This window comes from Aythya fuligula, chromosome 16 (assembly GCF_009819795.1).
Source record: "Aythya fuligula isolate bAytFul2 chromosome 16, bAytFul2.pri, whole genome shotgun sequence".
Classification (NCBI taxonomy): Eukaryota; Metazoa; Chordata; class Aves; order Anseriformes; family Anatidae; genus Aythya; species Aythya fuligula.
In genome coordinates, this window is record NC_045574.1 from 6737923 (window position 1) to 6758181 (window position 20259).

General features: G+C 51.1%; 1 protein-coding gene across 1 annotated transcript in view; it reads left to right on the top strand.

The window, feature by feature from the left end:
• Nucleotides 1-253: 253 nt before the first annotated feature.
• LOC116495730 (rho GTPase-activating protein 39-like) overlaps nucleotides 254-20259 on the top strand; it is a 50090-nt gene continuing 30084 nt past the window's right edge. Inside the window, exon 1 of the mRNA XM_032198407.1 lies at nucleotides 254-296. Coding sequence (XP_032054298.1) covers nucleotides 286-296 — 11 coding nt within the window. The 5' untranslated portion in view covers nucleotides 254-285. The remainder of the gene's footprint in view (nucleotides 297-20259) is intronic.

Consider the following 20259-nt stretch of genomic DNA (forward strand, 5'->3'; position numbering starts at 1 on the left):
GCGGCGGGTCCCGTAGCTCATTGGCACCAGCCGGCTCCCCAAACCCTCGCCGAGCCGAGCCGGGCCGGGCCGCGGAGCGCCCTCAGCCGCCGCCAGGGGCTCCCCTCGGCCCGCGGGCCCCGCACCGCCCCGCCCGGCCCGGCCCGGCCCGGTTGGGTCCCGCAGCCCCCAGCAGAGGGACCCGGGGAGCGGCCGGGGGTCCGGGCGGGGCGAGGCGCGGGCTCGGGTTTCACGCCCTGCCCCGTGCGGGCAGAGCCGGGCGGTGCTGGCGCGGCCGCGGGGGCCATGGCGGAGAGGTGAGTGCGGCGGCGGCGGCTCCACCTGTTGAGGGACGGGGCCGCGAGGGACCCCGGCCGGGAGCCGGGAGCCGGGAGCAGCAGCGGGCGAGGCCGGGAGGAGCCGGGCACCGGGATCCCGCCGGGAGACGGGCGGGCCCCGGAATCACGGCTCGGGCCCGGCCGCCGGCTCCGGGCGCCTTCCGTGGCTCTTGAGGACCGACCGCGGCTTGGCTCGGCGGGGAGCTCCCGGTGGGGGCAGCACCTGGAGGCCGGGCGCTGCCGAGCCGGCGGCCCCGCTCGGTGCCAGCCCCCGCCTGAAGTCCGGCTCCTTTGGGAAGGACGGTGTGGGGCTGGGCAGACGCGCTGCCTTCCCCAGCAGCTGGTGCCGGTTGCTTTTTGCACCGATCTGCCGAAATTTTTCGTCTTCCTAGCTGAAAAGCTCGGAGCGATTTCACCTCCGTGGGAGCTCGGCTCTCCCCCGGGGCACCGGCGTTCGGCTGGCTCCTCGCGTTCCCTTTGTCTGGGGGAGAGAAGGGAGAGCTGTGCTGGCCTCCTGCCCGGTGGCCTGGTGACGGTGCGAGGTGTTTGGGAGGATTTGTGTTTCTCTGGAGTTTGGAAGCTTTTTCTGCCCCTTTCCTGCCCCCTCAAGTGGAATGCGGCTGGAGTTAGTCCGCAAGAAGGAGCATCTGGGGAAGGAAGTGCGCGTCCCTGGGAGAGAGGGGAAGCAGGACGGCAGAATTTATCCAGAGCAAAACGATAAGCGCGGCGCCAAGCCCTGTGCTCGCCAGCAGCAGCGGCAACTCCTCACTGCTGCTGTGTCTGCGCGCTGGTGACAGCGAAGGGCAGCAAGGTTGCAGGCTGCTCGCTTTGGGGCATAAACCTGACAAAGCTGCGCAGATTTGGGAGCATCCTTGCACCAGCTGGCACAGAAGAGCACCGGGTTTCTCGTGCTGCATTTTCCTTTCCTGAGCAGCCTTTTCTCGCTGTCCTTTTGGTGCTTTTCGAGTTTGTTTTTTTACCAGTTTGATGAGGTAGCTCTTTCCTATCGGTTGGATCAAGGCTATGTGGAGCGATGCTGAGATCGCAGCGGATTATAGGAATGCAGATTTTGAAGCCAGGTTTTTGGTTGGATAGTTCACATGCCTTCAGTATTCACAACAGGTTTGCTTAGCTGAAACAGATGTCCTGGCCTTAGCTGGAAGCACATAAGCTGGAGGGAAATCCAAGTGTGCTGGCCTGGTGCATTTTTTAACCAAGAGAAATTTATGGCCCTCCTTGTGATGTAAAAGGCTGCTTTCAGCCACTGGATCTGCAGTTGAAAACCTTGCATAAGACTTGCACATTTAATGTGCCAGCCACAGTGCAGAATCAGGTTCGCTTAATGCTGCCCTACTTCAGGGAAATGGGAAGTGAATGCATCCCATTCATCTCATTTACCTGATCACCAGAAAAATGTAACTCTGTGCTCTGGTGCAAAGGTGAAAAGGAGAGACTGAGATTCCTGTGGTGAACAGCTGAGTGGGTAAGAAAATCTTGCAAATTTCAGTGTACTTGTGTCTGAGCTTTAAGGCATCTTTTAATCTGTCCCGATGTTCCTCTGGGTTCACCTTTATAGGGCTATGGCAAACTGGTAAAGTTTTGTTCACTGGGAAGCAGTTTTTTTCCCCCTATAGAGCCATGGAGAAGGAGCTAATAGCACCATTGAGGGACTGTGGGAAGGACTGTAAGATTTGAATCAGCTCTAATGGAATTGCTTCTGTAATTAAAGATAAGGAAGCATAAACTGCTCTAGGATTCTGTCTCTTTGACCCACGAGGCTTTTTTTTTTTTTTCTTTTTCCCCCCAGCAGAGCAGTTAAATAAATATTCATGTTCATGAACCATTCCTTTGAAGTCACAAAAGGATTCATCATATATGTATTTGATAGGTAAACGTGTTAGTAAGAATGCTGCTTGGGTGCTGTTTTATTTATGGATAAGCAAACTTTTCAGTTTGGAGTTGTCATTTTATTAGCATGTTTTTGGCTGTTTGAATTAAACAACCTTGGGAAGCGAGTGGGGGGAGATGCTGCAGCCTGTGCCAGGGGTGCTGGGGATTACTGAAGCCTGTGAGGTGGGGAGAGGGGTTATGTTTGGGCGGTACTGGGTGCACTGGTTTAGTGGGAAGCCTGCTGGTCTGGCTGCCCTTTTAATCTGAGTAATGCAAAATAAAAAGGATTCCTGTGCTTTATGTTCTGATTACAATGGCACTGAAAATAAGACTTAAGTTTGTTGTTGAATCTTCATATCCTGAGTAATGAGTTTGTTGCAGATAATTAATTCAGACTCGGGTTTTAATAAGTCTTTGACTACTAGACTAGTTTCTGTGTGACCCGTTTTCCCCCCCCTCCCCCGGAGCTTTAATTTATGAGTGAGTGAAAGCGTCCGCGGTTCATCAGCCTGCCCCGAAGCTGCTGGCTGACTCCCTGTGTCTGCGCTCAGTTGTGGCTTTGCGCTAATGGGCTCTTCTGGTTTTGCTGGTGCATCTGAACCTCCTGCTGGTGCTCAGCACAGGTCCCTGTGCACATCCTCTGACTGGGTCCGTGCTCCCTGCTCTGCTTTATCCTGGTTTTAACTGCCTTACATAAGGCCGTGGATAAATAAATGTCTTCTCTGTAGCGAGCTGTGACTGCAGGAGAAGCTTTGACTCCCCGATGCTTATCCCACTCTCATCTGCTGGATGAGCCTATTCCTGGCTGAGCATTATGGTGTCTCATTTAGCATGAAATGAGCCAGCTTTTAAAGGTCTCTGTTTGCTTCTCAGAGGTCAGGCACCCGTGGAGATAAGTGCAGGTGTGGGAGGTTATCAGCAGTCTGACCTCTGCCCCATTGAATGCGCAGCAGGAGCGGTTGGTGAGAGTGTTGATGCGATTTACCTGGGATGAGATGGTTTAGGGGGTGAAAGGCTGGCTGGCTCCAAGTGGAACCAGGAGTGTGTTTTTAGTTCTTCTTAGTTCTTTTAGTTCTGCTGGCAGCCTGAGGAGGTGGAAGGGGGGATAAGCTGTGCAGGACAAGGTGGTTGTCTTATCCACCGAGACTGCTGTATACTTTTAAAGCGGTTCTTAGCAGCAGCCTTGGAGCTAGCTCCAGAAGTGGATCTGTGCCTGTAGCTCATGTGTGACTACGCAGATGAAGCCTGGTCTTTGGGAAGCATCTTCAGACACACCAGATTCTTCTGATGGAAACTAATCAGAAGTTCAAAGGAAAGAAGCAGCGTTTCCTCCTTCTCTGTGGTCTCCTTTCCTAATGCCTCCGTTCCTGTTGTACTACCCAAATGGCTTCTTGGGTGGATGATGCAATTAGGACGAGATGCTAGCAAGCTTTCATCAAATAAATACGTCAGAATTTGAAATGTTCCATTTAGGTTCCATCAATCCTTTCCAGGTAGAGTGCAATTATTTGTGACTTGCTGTGACATGCATATGTGCGTGTTTCTTTAAAAAGCCCTCCAGGCAGTTTGCATAGTTAGCGAAGTACCTCTTGTTTGTAATAAAAATAAATTCCAGAGCAGACATTGGGATTTGGCTTTAGCTGGATACCTAGAGGGTTTCTGAGCTTTGCCATCATGATTTACATATTGGATGTTAATTCCTCTCTTTGTCCAGGTGAGCAGAAAGGCAGTTCACTTGTAGGAAATGGCTTTAATGATCATGCAATTTAATGATCATGCATACCTGTAGTTTTTAGTAGCTCAGGCATGAATGTCTGCTGAAGCAAGCTCTCTGTTTGATATATGTATCTATTTTGCACACATTTCCTGGGAAGAATAGTCTTCTGCTTTGTGCAACTTCTTAAAACAGTTAATACATTCCCACCTCTCCAAAAGTTCACTTAAACAGCAGGCATGAGGTCCATCTGGCTCATACATCTGGAGCTAGACATTGTAGGTCAAGAGAAATTTTTTTTCCTTGGTGTTTTTCTTGCAGTTGGTCTTTCCCTCATGGGAAAATGGAAAAAAATACCATTATTTGGGATATATTCTCTCATCCTAATTACTGTTTGAAGTGTTTGAGGTTACTGATATAAGGAATAAGAGAGTTTTATTTTTCCAGTTGAATATTGACCAGCAGATTCCAGTGTAGCTGGTAACAGTCTCCCAGGTACTCTCCCAAGCCTTTTTCATTGTGTCTTGTCAGCTGGCATTTTTTTTGCTTATGCAATGCACAGAACCAAAAGAGGTTTGGGAAGCTTCTAATGACGATGCTGAAGATCCAGCTCCCTTGTTGGTGACGAGGCACGGAGCTGGTCAGGATGGGGCAGTGCTGCACAGGGTGCTGGTCTGGCTGGCGTGGCCACGTGAAGAGTTGGGCTTGTCTGGCGTCTGGTCGGGAGAAGGGACTGGCATTAGATGATCACAGACCTTGACATGCTCAGCTTTGGAAAATGCCTGAAAAATCTTGAGGGTTGGCAGGGGAGAAATGCTGGAATAAATGAAGCATTGAGAATTGTAAGATTCTTTTTTCAGGTGTTTTCTTCTTGTTGGACTTAAGGTCTTGAATTAAATGTATGGAATTAAGCCTTGTATGAAATCTTACTGTGGACTTTGTGCTGTGGAGCACTGGAGAATTTCTAAAGTAGAGGTCTAAATAAAATAACTCACTGGCATCTTTGTCAGGCACTGGAAGCAAATAGAAGGCTGATTCTGCACAGAGGATCCCCGAGCCAAGCTCTTGCTGTACTTTGCCTTCCTTGAAGGAAAGTGCCCTGACGTGAGATGAATCAATGACCACAGCGAGCACCCGTGCTCCCCGTACGTGCTGTTCCAGCCGGGAGCCGAGCGGTCCTGGGCCCCTCTACACCAACCTTTTGCTTAGCCACAGGGTTTATGATCTACCAAGATCAAACAAACCAAGGGCGGAGCTGGGGGGAACTCAAACCTGCGCTGGACTCCTTTTGTGTAACTTGGCAGATGTGGGACGCTGCCATAAGGCACTTTGTTTTGGCAGATGAGGCTGTTTCCTGCCTGGGCAAACAAGGTTGCTGCTTTCTGGCTGGAAACCCACTTCAGGAGCAGAAAAGATTCAGTGTAGTGGGATTTTGTGTTGTCTTGGAGATTATGAGGTGTTGGTCTGGGGCCAATTGCACTGTAGCAAGGGTAACTTCTTTTTCTGTAGGTCTTTTTTTTCCTGTTTGGTTTTGTTTCCATGTGTGTGTTTGTTTGTTTTCCCACCCCACTGAAAAATGACTTACTCTCCATCACCAGCAATACGAGGAGAAGCCCAATGCTGTTTGCATTGGGGACAAGCTCAACAAATCCACGTTTTTTTGAATCAGGCATTACCAGGTGTTGCATGTGGCTTTTCATGGATAGCAGCAGCCAGGGCTCCCTTTAAGAGAAGGATGGGTTGTTGTGAAATACATTCAGTAACGAAATGAAGCCAAAGACATGTTTAAACAGCAATTCACCTTCCAGCTTTTAGTTTCCATACGTTTGGTTTGTCATAAAGCTGTAAATGACGTATTTGGTCCTCTTCAGGTCCAACAGCTGCTTTCTCCTGGTAGATACCATGGTTATTGGGTTGTCCTTTGATAGCTACAATAATCCATCTATGCATCAGCCACGTTTGCTCCCTAGCTATAATAGATCTCATTCTTTGCTCCCTAGCTCCAATAACTAGATCTGGGATTTATTTTTTAATAGCCTCTCCATTGCTGTAAGCTATGGTGACCAGAGAAGCTCCAAGTGTTCTGTGAATTCTTGGTGATGAATCAACAGTAAGAGAAGCAAGGGGATGCAAGGGTGCCGAGCCTGGAGTTAGCTGGGTTAGCTGGGTGCGTGTCCAGCATGAGGAGTGCTCAATGCATGCCTAAGGGTAGGTGCTGAGTATGTCGTGATGTGGTGGCGTGTTCTCTTAGCGTTTTGTACTGCCCTAACACAATAGAGCATCTTGCTGTGATGTTTGGGGAGCACTGGTGTCCTTGTGCTGGGGACACATGGGGGAGCAGTGAGGGGAGATGGGGTTAAAGTTGCTGTTGAAGCCAGAGCTGAGAGCTCTTCTCTGCATGTCGTGATGCGATCATCCCGGTCCCTCTCCTGAGGTCAATCAGGCCAACGTTGTGAGACCGAGGTGACTTCGGGTACCTTGTGGGAACCTTGGCCTCGGATGGCCAAACTGCTGGAATAGCACCGCTGTGGGGCAAAGCTACCTTTGGCAGGGTCTCTTCTTGGGGTTGCTGTCGTTGGTGAAGGGAGCAGGGCCGGAGGAGTGCAGCAAAGGGGGAGAAATGTGGCTTTGGTCTCTCTGGCTCCCATATCTCCTACGTGGGCCCACCATGAGCAGCCTCTCGGGGTGCAGTGCAGTCTGTCAGCACTGCCTGCAATGGCTGAGCTTGTGAACTGGTGATGTTCTCCCTGCTGTGCTTGTGTGCTTGAACTTTATTTGGTCTTGGAGGGATGACATCACTAGCTTTTGTCTCTGTTTGGATAAGGAAAAGCTTCTTCTCAGCTGTGTGAGCTGTTTGTAGGGGGAGGAGAAGAATTTGCAATGGCAGGAGCTTTTGGTAACCCTGTGTGGCTGGTGCAGGGCGAGCTTGCTGCAGGGCCAGTGGGAGACTTTTTCCTTCTCTGAAACATAATGTGAAGACCAAAAATGGTTGAGAGCTCAGTGACTGTCAAGTATCACAGTGCAAGAGCCTGGGGTTCAACTCAGAGTGTGAAAGTGGGTCATATTCAGCGTTGGAAGCACTTGTCCCTGCCTGCCCTGGAAGACTTTGGCAGTGTGCTGAGCTGTTGTGGTTCTGGGTTTCCTCCTGCTCTGGAGGTGCTCTGGGGGAAAGCACAGTTTCCTATCTGAGCACATCTCCTCATACCACATACATCTTGTACTCTGGGGGCTGAAATAAAATACCCCCACAGCTAGTGGCACTGCGTCCTTCCCTTGCTCCAGTGCTGCTGGTGCCTGCTCAGGGCAGAACCTGGGCCCCAGAAATGGCAGCCATCCCCTTGGAGGGGGCAGGGGAGGGCATGCATTTAACTCAGACCTCTGCTATTTGCAGTAGGAGACATTTCTTCATGTCTGTGGGATGGGCAGCGCGTGGGTTCGCGAGCATTGTGGCAGGTGTGCTGAGGCCTTCGCTGGGGCAGCCAGCGCTGGGCTTCCCCCCCTCAGCTCTGCACCTGCTGAACTGTGACAGGAGGTGCCAAGAGGAGCAACGAGCAGCTGGGAAATGCAGACCCCCACTTATTCATTCTTAGGCAAAGAATAAATACATTGATCGGTGCAAAAATTGATGGGTGGCTTTTAAATTCAAACCTGTTGCTGCCTAAAGCTGCTCTGCAGCCTGTTGGCAGCCGGGCTGGCCCCTTATCTCCCACAGGGCCCTGGCAGGAACACCACAGGCCTCGGCCTTGGCTGCGGCTCTGTGTGTGCAGCGATGCCAGGAGTGAGGGAAGGGCTGGGCTGGGGCTGCTCCATGGCATGGCCCAGCTTTAAGACTCACTTTGGGCATCTGGAAACTGGGGACGTGCAGGTGCTGTTGAAAATTCAGTACATCCGTGTCCAGGAGCAGACAGCGTGACTCCAAGCCTGTGGATGTGATGGGCAGCATTAGTAAAATGAATGAGACTTGTGTCTACCGTACCTCAGAGCTGGCATTTACCCCTGAGCCTGCTAAAAAGGGGCTTCCTGTTGTTTCAGCCTTTTAAGAGCCCTGATATTTGCTTGCCTTGTGTGGCTGTCCCGCTGATAAGGAGAAGCTGATAGGAGCGGAGGTGGTATGGAAGTTATTTGGTGATGACATTGGCAGCGCAGAAGAAATGGATACTTCCACTGAGAAAAGGTCAAAGACTTTTTTTTTCCTTTGACAGAAAGACAGAAAATAAAAGTAAATTGGCAGGGGAAGGAAGGCTGATGGAGTGAGAAGGATGTTGGTCAATCTAGAAGACAAAAAGGAAGGTGTATTTTCCAGCATATTACATGTAAAAACAAAATAAGGCAGGCCAAAATATGACTTTTGAAGAATAAACTTAGTGATTCACATTTGTTCAAATGCATCAGAAACCTTTTGGAGAGGTCACAGCAGCAGCTCATGGGAGGCACAGAAGATTTTCTGCATCCATCGCAGAAATCTAAACCATTTTTTGGTGATCTTGACTCCTGTGGAGGAGCTTTGTAGTTTTGCAGCGTTGCAAACTAGAAACTCGCTGTAAAAGAGCTGTCTGAGAAGTTGTCTCATCTTGAATGTCAATAGAAATAGCTCTAAAGCAAACAGAGGAACTGATAAGAAACTATAAGGAATAGTTATCATTCACTCGAGTGCTGTGGGATCTTAAATATAAAATTGTTGGGATGTTTTTGTGTGTGTGCTGTTGCTTAAGTGCCCTTGGTATTGCAGATATTGATGCTGGCAGATTTGATGGCAGTTCTTGAAAGGAGTGGACCTTGGAGAAATCTGGGAGGTGGGCATCAGGCGGCTCAACGTCTGCCCAGGTGACTGCCAGAGGAGGGCTGCAGGGGATCCCAGGGACCCCCGAGCACTGTGCCTGGGTGATAAGGAACAAGTCACTGAAGGCAGGGCTGAGTGCAGCCTGTTGGAATAGGGTTAGCAGGGCTCCTGCCTCATGGGCCTGCTGGAGCCTGGGTCACAGGACCGGTCAGGACCAGTACCCAAATACATAAAGTGTATTTGGGTTTTCAGACAAACTTTGACACAGTTACACACCAAAGGTTTGTAAGAATCTAAGCTGATATGGAGGAAAGGTCCTACTACGGACCCAGCGTTGGTTAAAGCACAGGATGCAAAGGGTGGGGCTTTGTGGTCATTCTTCAGCATGGGTGAGAGCCAACAGAGGGCCCTAGGGACTGGGGCTGGTTTTCATCCCGTTAGTGTGACCTTGGGTGTGGAGGGGGGCAGTGAATCCCCCAGGTTTCCAGAGGGCCCTAAATTCCTTCAGATTGGTTGAGTACCTCACCAAAGGTGAGGAAACGCAGAAGGACCTTGTGGAACTGTGTGGACAATTATGTGGCAGATGAACTTCAGTGCAGCCAAACGTGAGGTGACTGTGAGGAAAAGTGGTGTGTGCTGCGCCTGCGTGATGCCGAACCTGGAAGAGGTGCTTTTAGCTCAGAGCATCCCAGAGCTGCGCTGGGCACTTCTCTGCGATCATCAGCAGAGCTGATGAATGTTGGTCTCCATCCGCAGGGGAGATGATAACAAACCAGGGGCGTCTTTCCGACCCTCTGTAACACCTCGGTGCCCCCGTATCTTGGGGGTTGCATGCTGGAGAGGCTGTAGAGGAAGATGACTGAAATGACTGAAAGACAGAGTGCTGCCTTATGAAAAGAAGGGCTCCTGGGTTTGAATCGGAGAAGGTGAGGGGCCTCAGATGGTCAAGGTATGCAAAATCTTGAAGGCAATGCTTACACTGGATTTCTATCTACCAAGCCTTGCAGCACTGGAACCAGAGGTGCTTGGTGAATCTTACAGGAGAGATTGGTTTCTGAATTCGTTGCCCCAGGAAGCCGTGGAGGAAAAAGGCACCAGCAAGTTCAAAAAGGATTTGGGTGAGCAACAGGTCTGAGCCAGGTGCTGGAGAGATCAGCCAGGGAGGCACCCTTAGCATCCATAACACCAGTGTGGATTCTGGGGGCATAAAGAAAGAAATGGAGAGAGGGTGAGACGGGGTTGATGTGCTCTGCTGCTATCCTGGTTGTAGGCAGGATGGGTGGATAGCTGGTCTCACCCAGGGCACGTTTCTTACATTTTTGAATGGTTCCAGGAAACAACATCAAGTAGGAACGTAGATGTGATATGCCGGGGAAGAGGCAGCTTGGCTTTGTATACCAAAATTCCAGCCCCGTGAATTCATCAGCACTTGGAAGGCATTCATGAGCACACGGTGAGGGTGATCCAGTGGAACGGTCTGGTGAGGCTTTCCAAAAGGCTTCAGCGAGATCCTGCCCTCAGAATCTCCAAGAAATGTCCCTCATGGAACATGTGGATGAATTAAAGGTTAAAAGAGGTTGCAGAGATCAGGAGTAGGACGTCAGCTTCAACAATGGAGGGAAGTCGCTGGGAGCCCGGCTGGGATCTCCACTGCTCCGTGTTTGTTCGTTACCTACAATGGGACAGGAGTGATGGGTGGGGAGAGCGTGCCATGGATCCCATGCACTGTGATGGGCTCTCAGCAAATGAGGCAAGGGATCTGCTGAGGTGCGAGATCCGGGTAACGCGTGGTGCTGTGGAAGTGCTGGAGGAAGGAAATAGGGTGTTGTGAGGAGCTGAGGGGGGAGCAGAGGACGCAGCAACGAAGGCATGGCACAGCTGCAGCTTGCTGTCCTGTGAAGGTTAAGAGTGTGCCAGGCTATCTCAGAAAAGTCCTTGCCCCAAGCTGCTGGGTACAGGAAACCCCCCCGCGTACTTTTTCACCCTGAATTTTTCTGCCTGTGGCCTTTGTACTGGAGGCAAATGGGCTGCTGAGGTGGGCAGGATGCAAAGAGATGTTGGATGTGCCCCAGTCCATGGGCTGCGTGGTAGGAGGAGGACAGAGGGAGCACTGCCACCTTTGACACTTCTTGTGGCAGTTTGCCGAATTTGCCCCGTTTCTGCTGCTTTCCTTAACGCTGCTGAAAGTTTTGGACTGAGCACAGACTAATAAGTGCCTTTTTTTTTTTTTTTTTTTTTTGTGTGTGAGAAAACAAAAGGAGCTTGTTTTGGGCACCAAATGAAAAAGTAAATTGTTCTCACACCACCGTTCAGTTACCATGTATAGCAGTTACTGCAATGGTAACAGATATTTTCAAGATCCAGCCAAGATCTTCCAGGGCTGCAACATGACTTCTGATACTTGTGATGCTATTAATAACTATTTTCCCTCCTCATAGCCAGGAAGTTTCTTCTTCCTCATGTACCAAGTGTGAGGGATAAGCTCATTTTAAATCAATTGTGGGGAGAAGCGACACTGGGGATTTCCTGCGTTTTTTGTTGTTGTTGTGCAGATCCTGTATAGTGCTGCCAGCTTTGCAGCTACCTCCCGAGCTGAGCTGGACTGTGCCTATTGTGCTATTTAGAAGAAAGCCCAGTCGGATTTTTTTTCTCTCTTTTTTTCAAACCCGGACAAATAGATGACTTGTATTTACTCTTCCAGCTATGCACAGAAGCTTAAGTGTTTATTTCAGGCTAACTTAGTTCAGGGGAAAACCTGTGGCCAATTAAATGCGATCTGGGCCAGGCTCTGGTCTGCACTATTTCTTTCCCTATCTCCAGCCATGTAAGCAAGATGAACTGCACCATGCTGGTGGTTCAGCAGTTCTTCTGAGTTTAACTTGGTTCAAAATCGCCACGTGCACACCCTCCTCTCCCCAGTTGCACGAGTTACCTGCCGGCATCTCCTGGAGCTGGAAGTGTGGCAGAGCCACCAGGGTCCCTTGGCACCTGATTAAGGAGCTGCAGCAGAGGTGGGACTTGGCCCTTTGCTTGTTCTGGGGGCTTCTGTCCTGCTGGGGCAGCCGTGGCGAGTGTGAGCAGGGTTGTGAGCCTGCTGCTGGCTCTGGTTCTGCCTGCGCACACATGAGCTTGCAGTGCAGCTGTCCCTTTTCAGCCCTGCAGAGGAATGAGATGTTTCGCTGGCCCAGCCTCTTCACCCCGCGAGAGCAGCAGTTTGGCTGTGGCTGTGAAAGTCTCCTTGCCCCCTTTCTTCACAAACTGCAGAGCCAAGGGGAGCGCTCAGCACTCCGGTTTCCCCTATTTTGCGGAGCTCTCTGGTTCTGCAGTTTCTTCTGATGTCACTGCCTTTGATGTCCACCCTTCCCCAAACAGTGACATCCCCAGCTGCTGGATTGACAGCCTGCTGTTAAAACTGAGAGAAAAGTGCTTAGTATCAGGGAAAATGTGGAATCTTTTTATTTTACCAGCCCTCCTGGAGAAGATGAAGAAATGAGCATCGCTATGCAAAAGGTTGGTGAAATGCAAGAAGTAATTCAGTCTTGTCTGCAGGAAGCAGCTACTTTTTTATTTTGTTTCCTCCCCTGCTGTTGTACCTTTTTCCCAGGAGGGCCTGTTGGAGGTGCTGCAGGGCTCTGTGCTCCCCCATCGAGGCAGCACATGATGCGGGAGCTCAGGCTGGGAGGTTGCAGCCTGCGCAGCCCAGATATTTTTTTCTGGACATCCACAAGAAACATCTGTGCACCTTTTGGGCTGGGGACTGACACGGGGCTGGTTTTCTGGCTTCTTGATGACTCTCAGGCAGATTAATCCCACCTTTGTTTCTGCAGCAGGGTGAGAGCAAATGCAGGTTTTGAGCTCGAACACTAATCAAACTTTGTTCAGACACGTGAGATTGCAGAGATGTTCAGTTTTTAAAAAGACTGTGAATGCATTTTGCAGCAAGATTGAGTTATGCAGTCTTTGTTTCTCATTAAATCAAGCCTGATCTTGTCAGTGACAAAGTACCAGCACTATACATAAGTAGCATTTTTGTTTATTTGAAGTTCAAAGATGTTAATATAGCCAATGCTAGTCTTACTAGCACAGATGTGTAGTGCACAGCTCATGGGATGTGACTCCTACCCAGTGCGTGACGTTTTGGAGATGATCAGGAAAAGAGACCACGTTCAGGGCAACATTTCTACATGCTTTTCCTTTTGGAGGAAATTTCTTTTTTTTTTTTTCTTTTTTTTTTTTTTTTCATTGTTTATTACGTCAGAATTTAAAAACAATGAAAAAAAAAATCAAGCATGAGCTGGATTTTTTATCCCCAGCTACCAATTCACTCCTCAGTAGGTAAGCTTTTTCAGAGGTTGCTTTCATTCCCAGCATCTCTGCTCTGTCCTGACTGATGCACTTCCCTTGCAGCACTTTCTGTAGGCAAAACAAATGTATTGAAATCAATTTCTCATGGAAAGAGGTTTTCTGCTTATTGTTTTATGAAGGGTTTATGAACTCTGTGGCTGAGATTTTGGCTATCTATTTACCACTTCTCTTGCCTTGCCAGAGGAAATTAGTGTGCTTGGCCTGGGGAAAATGATGCTGACGCTGAAGCAGCTCCTCCACATGCAGCACTTCAGGGATGAGTTTCCTCATGGCTATGGGAGCAGAGGAGAGTTATTCATTTGCAGGCTCTGCATTTCCTGTTGCTTTTGACTTGCTGCCAAACTCCTCTGATGTCCCAGCACTGCAGTGGTTAACATGAGTCACGCTTAACAAGCTGGGACAGCCAAGCCTTTCAAAAGCTCCTCTCCATTTGTTCCTGCTTAGTTTTTTCAGCAGAGTCGGCAGAGACAGCTGCAGCTGGAGAGATTTGCTGAAGAATGAAGTGGCCTAAAAAAGTGGCGATCAAACACTGTTATCTTTGTTTTATGCTTTTAGCCACCAGTGTCTTGTGGGCTCTGCCAGCTGAGAAGTAACCTGGTCCCTCGCATACGGCGTCAGTGTTTTGCATGAGTTTTCAAGGGGCTCTGTGTTTCAGCTAATAAAGGACTGGCAGCCCTTTAAATGAAGAGACAGAGGGCTATTATTTTACTAATGCTGTGCGTTTAGGAATGTTGCTACTTCAGATATGTAGCCTTGCAAACTGCCGCTTGAAAGCCATATGGAAGGATGGTCTGCAGTCCAGCTGCTCGTCCGGAGTAAACAGCCAGGCACCCTTGTAACAGGGCTGCCTGTGCGTGGCCGTGGCTTGCAGGTGCCCCACCTTGTAATTAGACCTCTGCACCTTCTTTAGCAGAGCCGGAGCTGGGGTGGGTGTTTTATGGTCTGGCAGAATTATTTTAGGAAGATGTTGCAAGGGGCCCTTTCAGCCTTCATCACTGCCCACTCTATTTTGGCGTCTGCTTGGTCACAAGTTATGAGCTGAGGGTTTTCCATTTTCTGCTTTCATGGGTTTCTTTTTTAACCCTCCCTGTCTTCCCCAGCCTCTGCTAACCTATGGCATCCAGCAACCTTGGTCAGTGTTTTCACTTTGCTGCTGAGTGTTCCCCTGTGTAGCTCACAAGCGCTGCTGGACCTAGCACAAATGAGCCGCTGCCATGTGGCTGTTTGCTTGGCTCAGCCACGGCTGCTGTATGCTCTCTCTTCCCTGTAGTGAAGATGGTGCAAAAACTCCTGTTTTCTCCTTCTATATGGAAAACTGCATCATGGAGCTGCTTTTGCCTGCACCCGTGGCCATGGCAGCAGCTGTGGGATCCCTGTCTTCATGGCAGGGCTGGGAGGGATCCCTGGAATGGGCAACAGTGATACAGGGGACTGTAAAGAGTCAATCTCAGTCCTGAAGCAGCTGGACAGCAAGCTAGCTTCATCGGGACTTTTGTCAGTCATTCCTGGAGTGACAGAGAGGGCAGCAAGTGCTCCCATGTCCTTGAGATAGCAGAAATACCATGTGCGACATTACTGGGTCTGGCACAGGGACAGTGCTCAGCGCCGGCTGTTCTGCCAGGGCTGTTGCCCTTCAGCCTGTTGGCAGTCGCAGCTCAGTGCCCCAGTCCCTGCCATGCGCAGTGGGGTTGGGAAATGTGAGGAAATGTAGCCCTGCTCGGGCTGATCTACCTCCATAAACACAGCGTGGTCAGCTTTTGAGTCGTTGACCGTGGTCTGAAGTGGTTGCCCCGTGTCTGGGGGTTAAGGTGGAGTGCAGGGGCCCTCCTCCTGCTGGTCCCTGCTCCATCCCTGCCTCTCACTGTGTGTCTGTCCCTTCGATAGATGGGGACAGCTCAGTCCTCGCCTGGAGAGCTGATGGCTGCAGGGTTGTGCCTCATGCGTGTGGCCGCTGCTGCCCTCAGTGAGCCCACATGCCGGCAGGACGGTCACATTTACACTCACCGAGCCCAGCCTGTGGCAAATGTGCCTTCCTGAAGCTGGGGCTGAGCTCAGGGCTGAACAAGGAGGGCAGCATCCAGGAGGTGTTTCCCTGTTTAAATCCTATTTGGGGGGGATGATGGAGCCTGGTGGCAGGTTTGGTGGTGACTGCATCCTCATCCAGGCAAAGCGCGGTAGCCGGTGCTGCTCCAAGGCCATCAGCAGGCCTGGCCATGTGTCCTGGGCTTGGTCCGTGTGTGATGCAGTGGGTGGGAGGACAGCACCAAGCTGCAGCAGGTCGTGGCACCCACATCCACCGGGCAGGGACCAGCTGGCCCCCGGCGTCCCCTGCAGCTTCCTCCCCTCCAGTAGCCAGGGTTTGGATGGAGCCACGGAGCCATGCGGCACGTTTTGGATGGAGAGAGAGGGGATGAAAAGTGCCAGTACATTTTTCTGAAACTCATTCTCAAATACTCAGCCCTTAAAAGGAAAAACGTCTCTGCTGCAGCCCTTGCCGGGCTTAGGAGGTGCCGCGGTGTCTGGGGCAGAGCAGAGCTTTTGGAGGCCATTTAGCAATGGGGGATTTTGTGATCTGAAGCACAAAATGAAAACTCCCGTCATGGTGGTGGGAGAGATGCAGAGGATGCCCTGGTAACTCGAAGGCCAGACAGGTCAGTAGGGCATGTCCTGTAGCCCCAAAACCTAGTTCACTGCTCTGTAGGGGTTTGGGCTCTGCAAGGGACTTTGTGCCCCGGGACCAGCTATCACAGCCACCCAGGACGGGTTTTCAGCTGGGCCCATTGACCCCAGCCAGCCTGGAGACCCTGTAAGAGCAGAGGGCAGCAGCGCCTGTACATTTTTGACACCGGATGCTTTTTGACCCTCTGCCCAGTCTGCGGGAGCCGCTGCTGGTCCCTGGTCAGGATGGATTTGTTGTCTGGCCTTGTAGAGTGACTTGGCGTGGAGTCTGCTCTCCCCGGGGGATGGTTCACTTCTGTCCCCCTGTCTGCTTGTATGGAGCCCTGGAGATCTTGGCTCCCGTGTGATGAGCTGCCCACTGCCCTCAGGAGATCACGGCTCTGGCAGCAGCCAGGTGGGAGCCTGCAGGGCTGGAGTGAGGGCTGGAGGGAAATCTGGGAACACCCACATGGTCATGGGGGGAGCTGGGGCTGGGGCTGGTGTAAGAAGCATCAAGGTCTGGGCAAGCAAGAGACTGACAAGTTTCTCATCTGCATCTCCAGCTTTGAAGACACCACCCAGAAGAAGGCTTGGGGCTTTTTTTTCTTTTCTTTTTAATTACAATCTCCAAAGTAAAGAGCTGCTTTGTGTACTAGGACCTTTTCCAGGCCAAACAGGCTCTCTGCGACCTCTAACCCACCCACATCAGGGTGCTGTGCTCTTTTCTCCCCTCTGTAACGTGCCGTTGGTGTGAAAGTGGCTCTGGCATGCTGGATTCTGCTTTCAGAAGGACGTTCTGCTCATGCGTGAGCTGAGCATCCGTGCTCAGGCTTTGAGCAATTGCAGCCATTTGTGCACTATTTTTACAGTCTGGTGTGTCTCCTGCTAAGCAGAGGTTGGTTGGTTTGCAAGATGCTTATTTTTGGAAGCAGGAGAGTCTTTTAGGAACAGGCTGACGTTATATTTATTTTAGTCCTTCTATAATTTCTGTTAGAAGGATGTGTGTGTGTTCAGAATAGGTTCAGAGATTATATATGAGGGAGGTGAGGGACAGGGTTGCTTTGGGTGTTTGTTTTTTTTTTTTGTCCCCTAAGACATAAATTACAGCTTTTCTTGGCTTGGCTGTGAGTAAAGAATAAATTGACCGAGTCAGCTGGTGGAGCATTGCGGTGAGGTGCTGTTGCTGGAGACCTTGGAGGCTCTCTGCAGCTCCAGGGTGCAGATGAGTTTTACAGCCTTGTCCTGGCTTCAGCGTGTAGATGTGAGCGGCTTGGATTCGCCCAGGGGTTGCACTTTCCTGCAGCGAGCGAGGTTTTTCTAAGCAGAGCCTGCCCAGCAGCGTGCTCGGGTGCTCCAGGTGGCTTCACCCATTGCAGAAGGCGAGGGGATGGGCGCGGGGCTGCTGCTGCTGGGAGCACCGTGCTGAGGCCGGCTGCTCTTCAGCACATGGGGCACCCGCAGGCAGCTTCTGGGGACTCCCTGGAGGTTGCAGGCAGCACTTTGCTCCTTCTCCTGGGTCCTCGTCACATGCTGCACCAGCAGCAAACTGAGGAGATCTGAACTCCCTGGCTCCTGTGGACAAACAGCTTCTGATGCTGCCACCAGAGCTGCAAGGCGCATCAAGCCCAGGCTGCAGTGAGCCGCCCTGGGTGCCCTGCGCCACGTTCCTGCCCCCATGGGCTCTGGCTGGCATCCCAGCATGGGGTGGTGGGGTCATGCTGTGCCACACGCTTCTGATCTGCCTGCTCCTAGGGTTTTGCCACCACCTCCTGCTTCTCAGGGACTTTGGCAGCTCTGGTGTGGAGCTGTATTTCTTTGCACAAGGGCTGGGCTTGGCGCCTGCATTGGGCTATGGCCAGTAGCAGCACCTCTTGCCTGCAGGGTGCAGGGTCATGCCCACGCTTCCCTTCGTGCCCGTAAGGATCGTGGTGGCTCACGTCCTCTGGAGTTCTTCAGTCAGTTGCTGACCAGGAGGGAGTCCTGTGTCCTGTGAGTGCAGCCATCATTCTGAGGAGGGAACTTGTCTGGGATTACCTGACTTTACGCTGGCTGTACTCAGACTCCTGCCTCCTGGAGGAAGAGCTTAATTTTCCAGGTGTTTTTTCTTTGTTGTGGGACCATCTCTGAACATGCTGGAGGCTCCTGTTGAGGCCATCCATCTTCAAAAGCCTACTCAATACAGAGGCACCGCTGGCCAAGAAGGACTGGGTACTGCTCCAAAGAAGGGAGGTGGAGAAGGATCCCAGCTTGGGGCAAAAAAGACCAGAAATAGCAAAACGTGGAGGTGAAATGGAAGATCAAGACATGAGACCCCCTCCTCGCCACCATGCAGAGGAATGTCCTCTCAGCTTGAAGTGCCTTGAAGCAAGGCTTTTCATGTCTTCCCCTGGGTCTCTCCTGTCACCAGTGGGTAAATGATTTTGTGCTGAGCAGCATGTGGAGGAAGCAGGCAGAGGGAAGGCTTCAAGCAGAGGACTAAATGTTGCTTGGGTAATGGTGGCAAGAAAATCAATTGCCCTGCGGATTAGTGGCTGTTTAGTTTCTTGGGGCTTCTTGTGTATTCATTCAGACTATTTTTCCCCTCCTGTGTTTGCTCAGTTCCATTTCCAGTCCCTTCCATTTACTTGAAACGCTTTTATTCTTTCCTAGACTCACACCAGTGTCTTTGTCATTGTGAGAAGACCTAACGGGGAGATGTTAGCAGGAAGCAGGATGCCCAGTGCTGCTGTCACGTGGCTTTTTGTTGCCCCTAGCTGCTCATTTCACATGCTGGGAGCAACTTCTCATCCCTGTATGAATCAGTCCCAGGGGTGCACCCCGAGCCAGTGCGTAGAGCCTTGCCACGCCTGTTCCTGGAGCAGGGAGCTGTGTCCTGATAACTGCAGGACAGACGGACAGGGACAAGTGGGATGCCCAGGGCTAATGCCTGCTGCGCTGCTTCTGTTGCTTGTGGTTGGGTCAAGCTCAGTTCCTTGCCTGGGGCAGAGGGCCTCTTCCCTGCACAGCTGGTGTGTCCAGCATCCCTGGATGCTTCAGGACAGGCATGGAGCACGTTATGCACCTACAGTCCCGTATGCACTGCAGCCACGTGGGCTGAGGTATAGGAGCAATGGTGTGCTCTTTCAGGTTGAAATATCCTTTATTATTATTATTGTTGTTATTTATTACCTATCTTATTTCTTGGCTTTGCCAGCCAGGGTCCCTGCGGCAGGCAGGATGGACCCATGTTTAGCTCTTAGTTTCTGAAAGAGCAAAGTTTGCAAACGTAAATCACACCTGTCCCAGAGGCCGGCAGGACAGAGCCGCACCTTGGACTTTTACCTGTTCTGTTTATACAGTGCCTCAGAAAAACAAAGTCTGCGAGGCGCTGGCTGAGCCTTCAGGTGAATGCAAACCTGTTTGCCCACGTGCAGCGCTATCGTTGCACACAAAAAGCTTCCTCCTGCTCTTTGCATGCCTGGCGTCCGCACGGCTGGCAGGGCACTTCCCCCAGCACCAGCACAGCGCCAGGGGACCCTATGGCAGCCCCATGGACCCCCAGCAGATCGGTGGTGTCTGGAGCTGTGGTCTGTCTGCAAGCTAGGAGGCTTGGAAAGTGTTTGTGTACCGACTTAGAGAAAGGAAGCTTCTGAAACCCCTCAGACAATAAAGGAGGATGTACACTGGGAAATGTGGTTTTGCTTTTGGAAGCAAGTGGGGATTTTGTCGCAGTTCCTCTCTGCTCCGGTTCGCTCACTGGTTTGGGGGCTGGTGCTCCAGTTTCGTGCAATGCCCTGGGGTGTGAGCTTCATCTGGGTTTGCAAGCTGGGTCTGCGGGAATCCTGCAGCCAAAGACATTCAGGCCCAACAGAAGGGAGATGGACTGAAACCACCACGGTACTCCTGGTGCTGTGATGGTGGTGGCACTGTGTGCAGTGGCAATGGGGAGCTGGGAGGGGGGCATGTGGGGTCCAAATCTGCCCCTTTGTCCAGGGCTCAGCATGGGGAGGACAGGGAAAAGGCGTTATTCAAACTGTTCCCAGGAAACTGCTTCTTTAACCCTGTTAAGGAGTGTTTGAATTCATTTTTTATGTCCAAGTTATGGCCTTATCTCTCTCCAATCCTGTGTTTATCACGTCTTTCCAGAGTTCCTGATGTTATGTTCCAGACTTGTGTGTGGCAGCCCGGTGCTGGCCCTGCTCCAGGAATGTGCTCCTTGCTTTTCCTTCTCTTTCTTTACATGTGAATGTGATTGTAGCAAACTTTCTGTTATTTTCAATGTGTTCTGTGTGGATTTTTGCCTTGTTAAACTCCAGCTTGGTAATCCTCAGACTCAAATTTAAGGGGAGCAAAGAGGTCACCAACCCAAGGCGTCTACTTACATGTCTTTGCACGCAAAGATAAATGTGGGCTTGTTAAAACGGAAGACTATAGTTAGCAACACACACTCAGTCATGGCCGGGTGCCATGAGAAGAATTCGTTATTTTCAATAGCTTGCACTTAACATAAAATAGCTGACCTCTCCTCTCTCCCAAGAAGCACCCGCGCTGGTGGG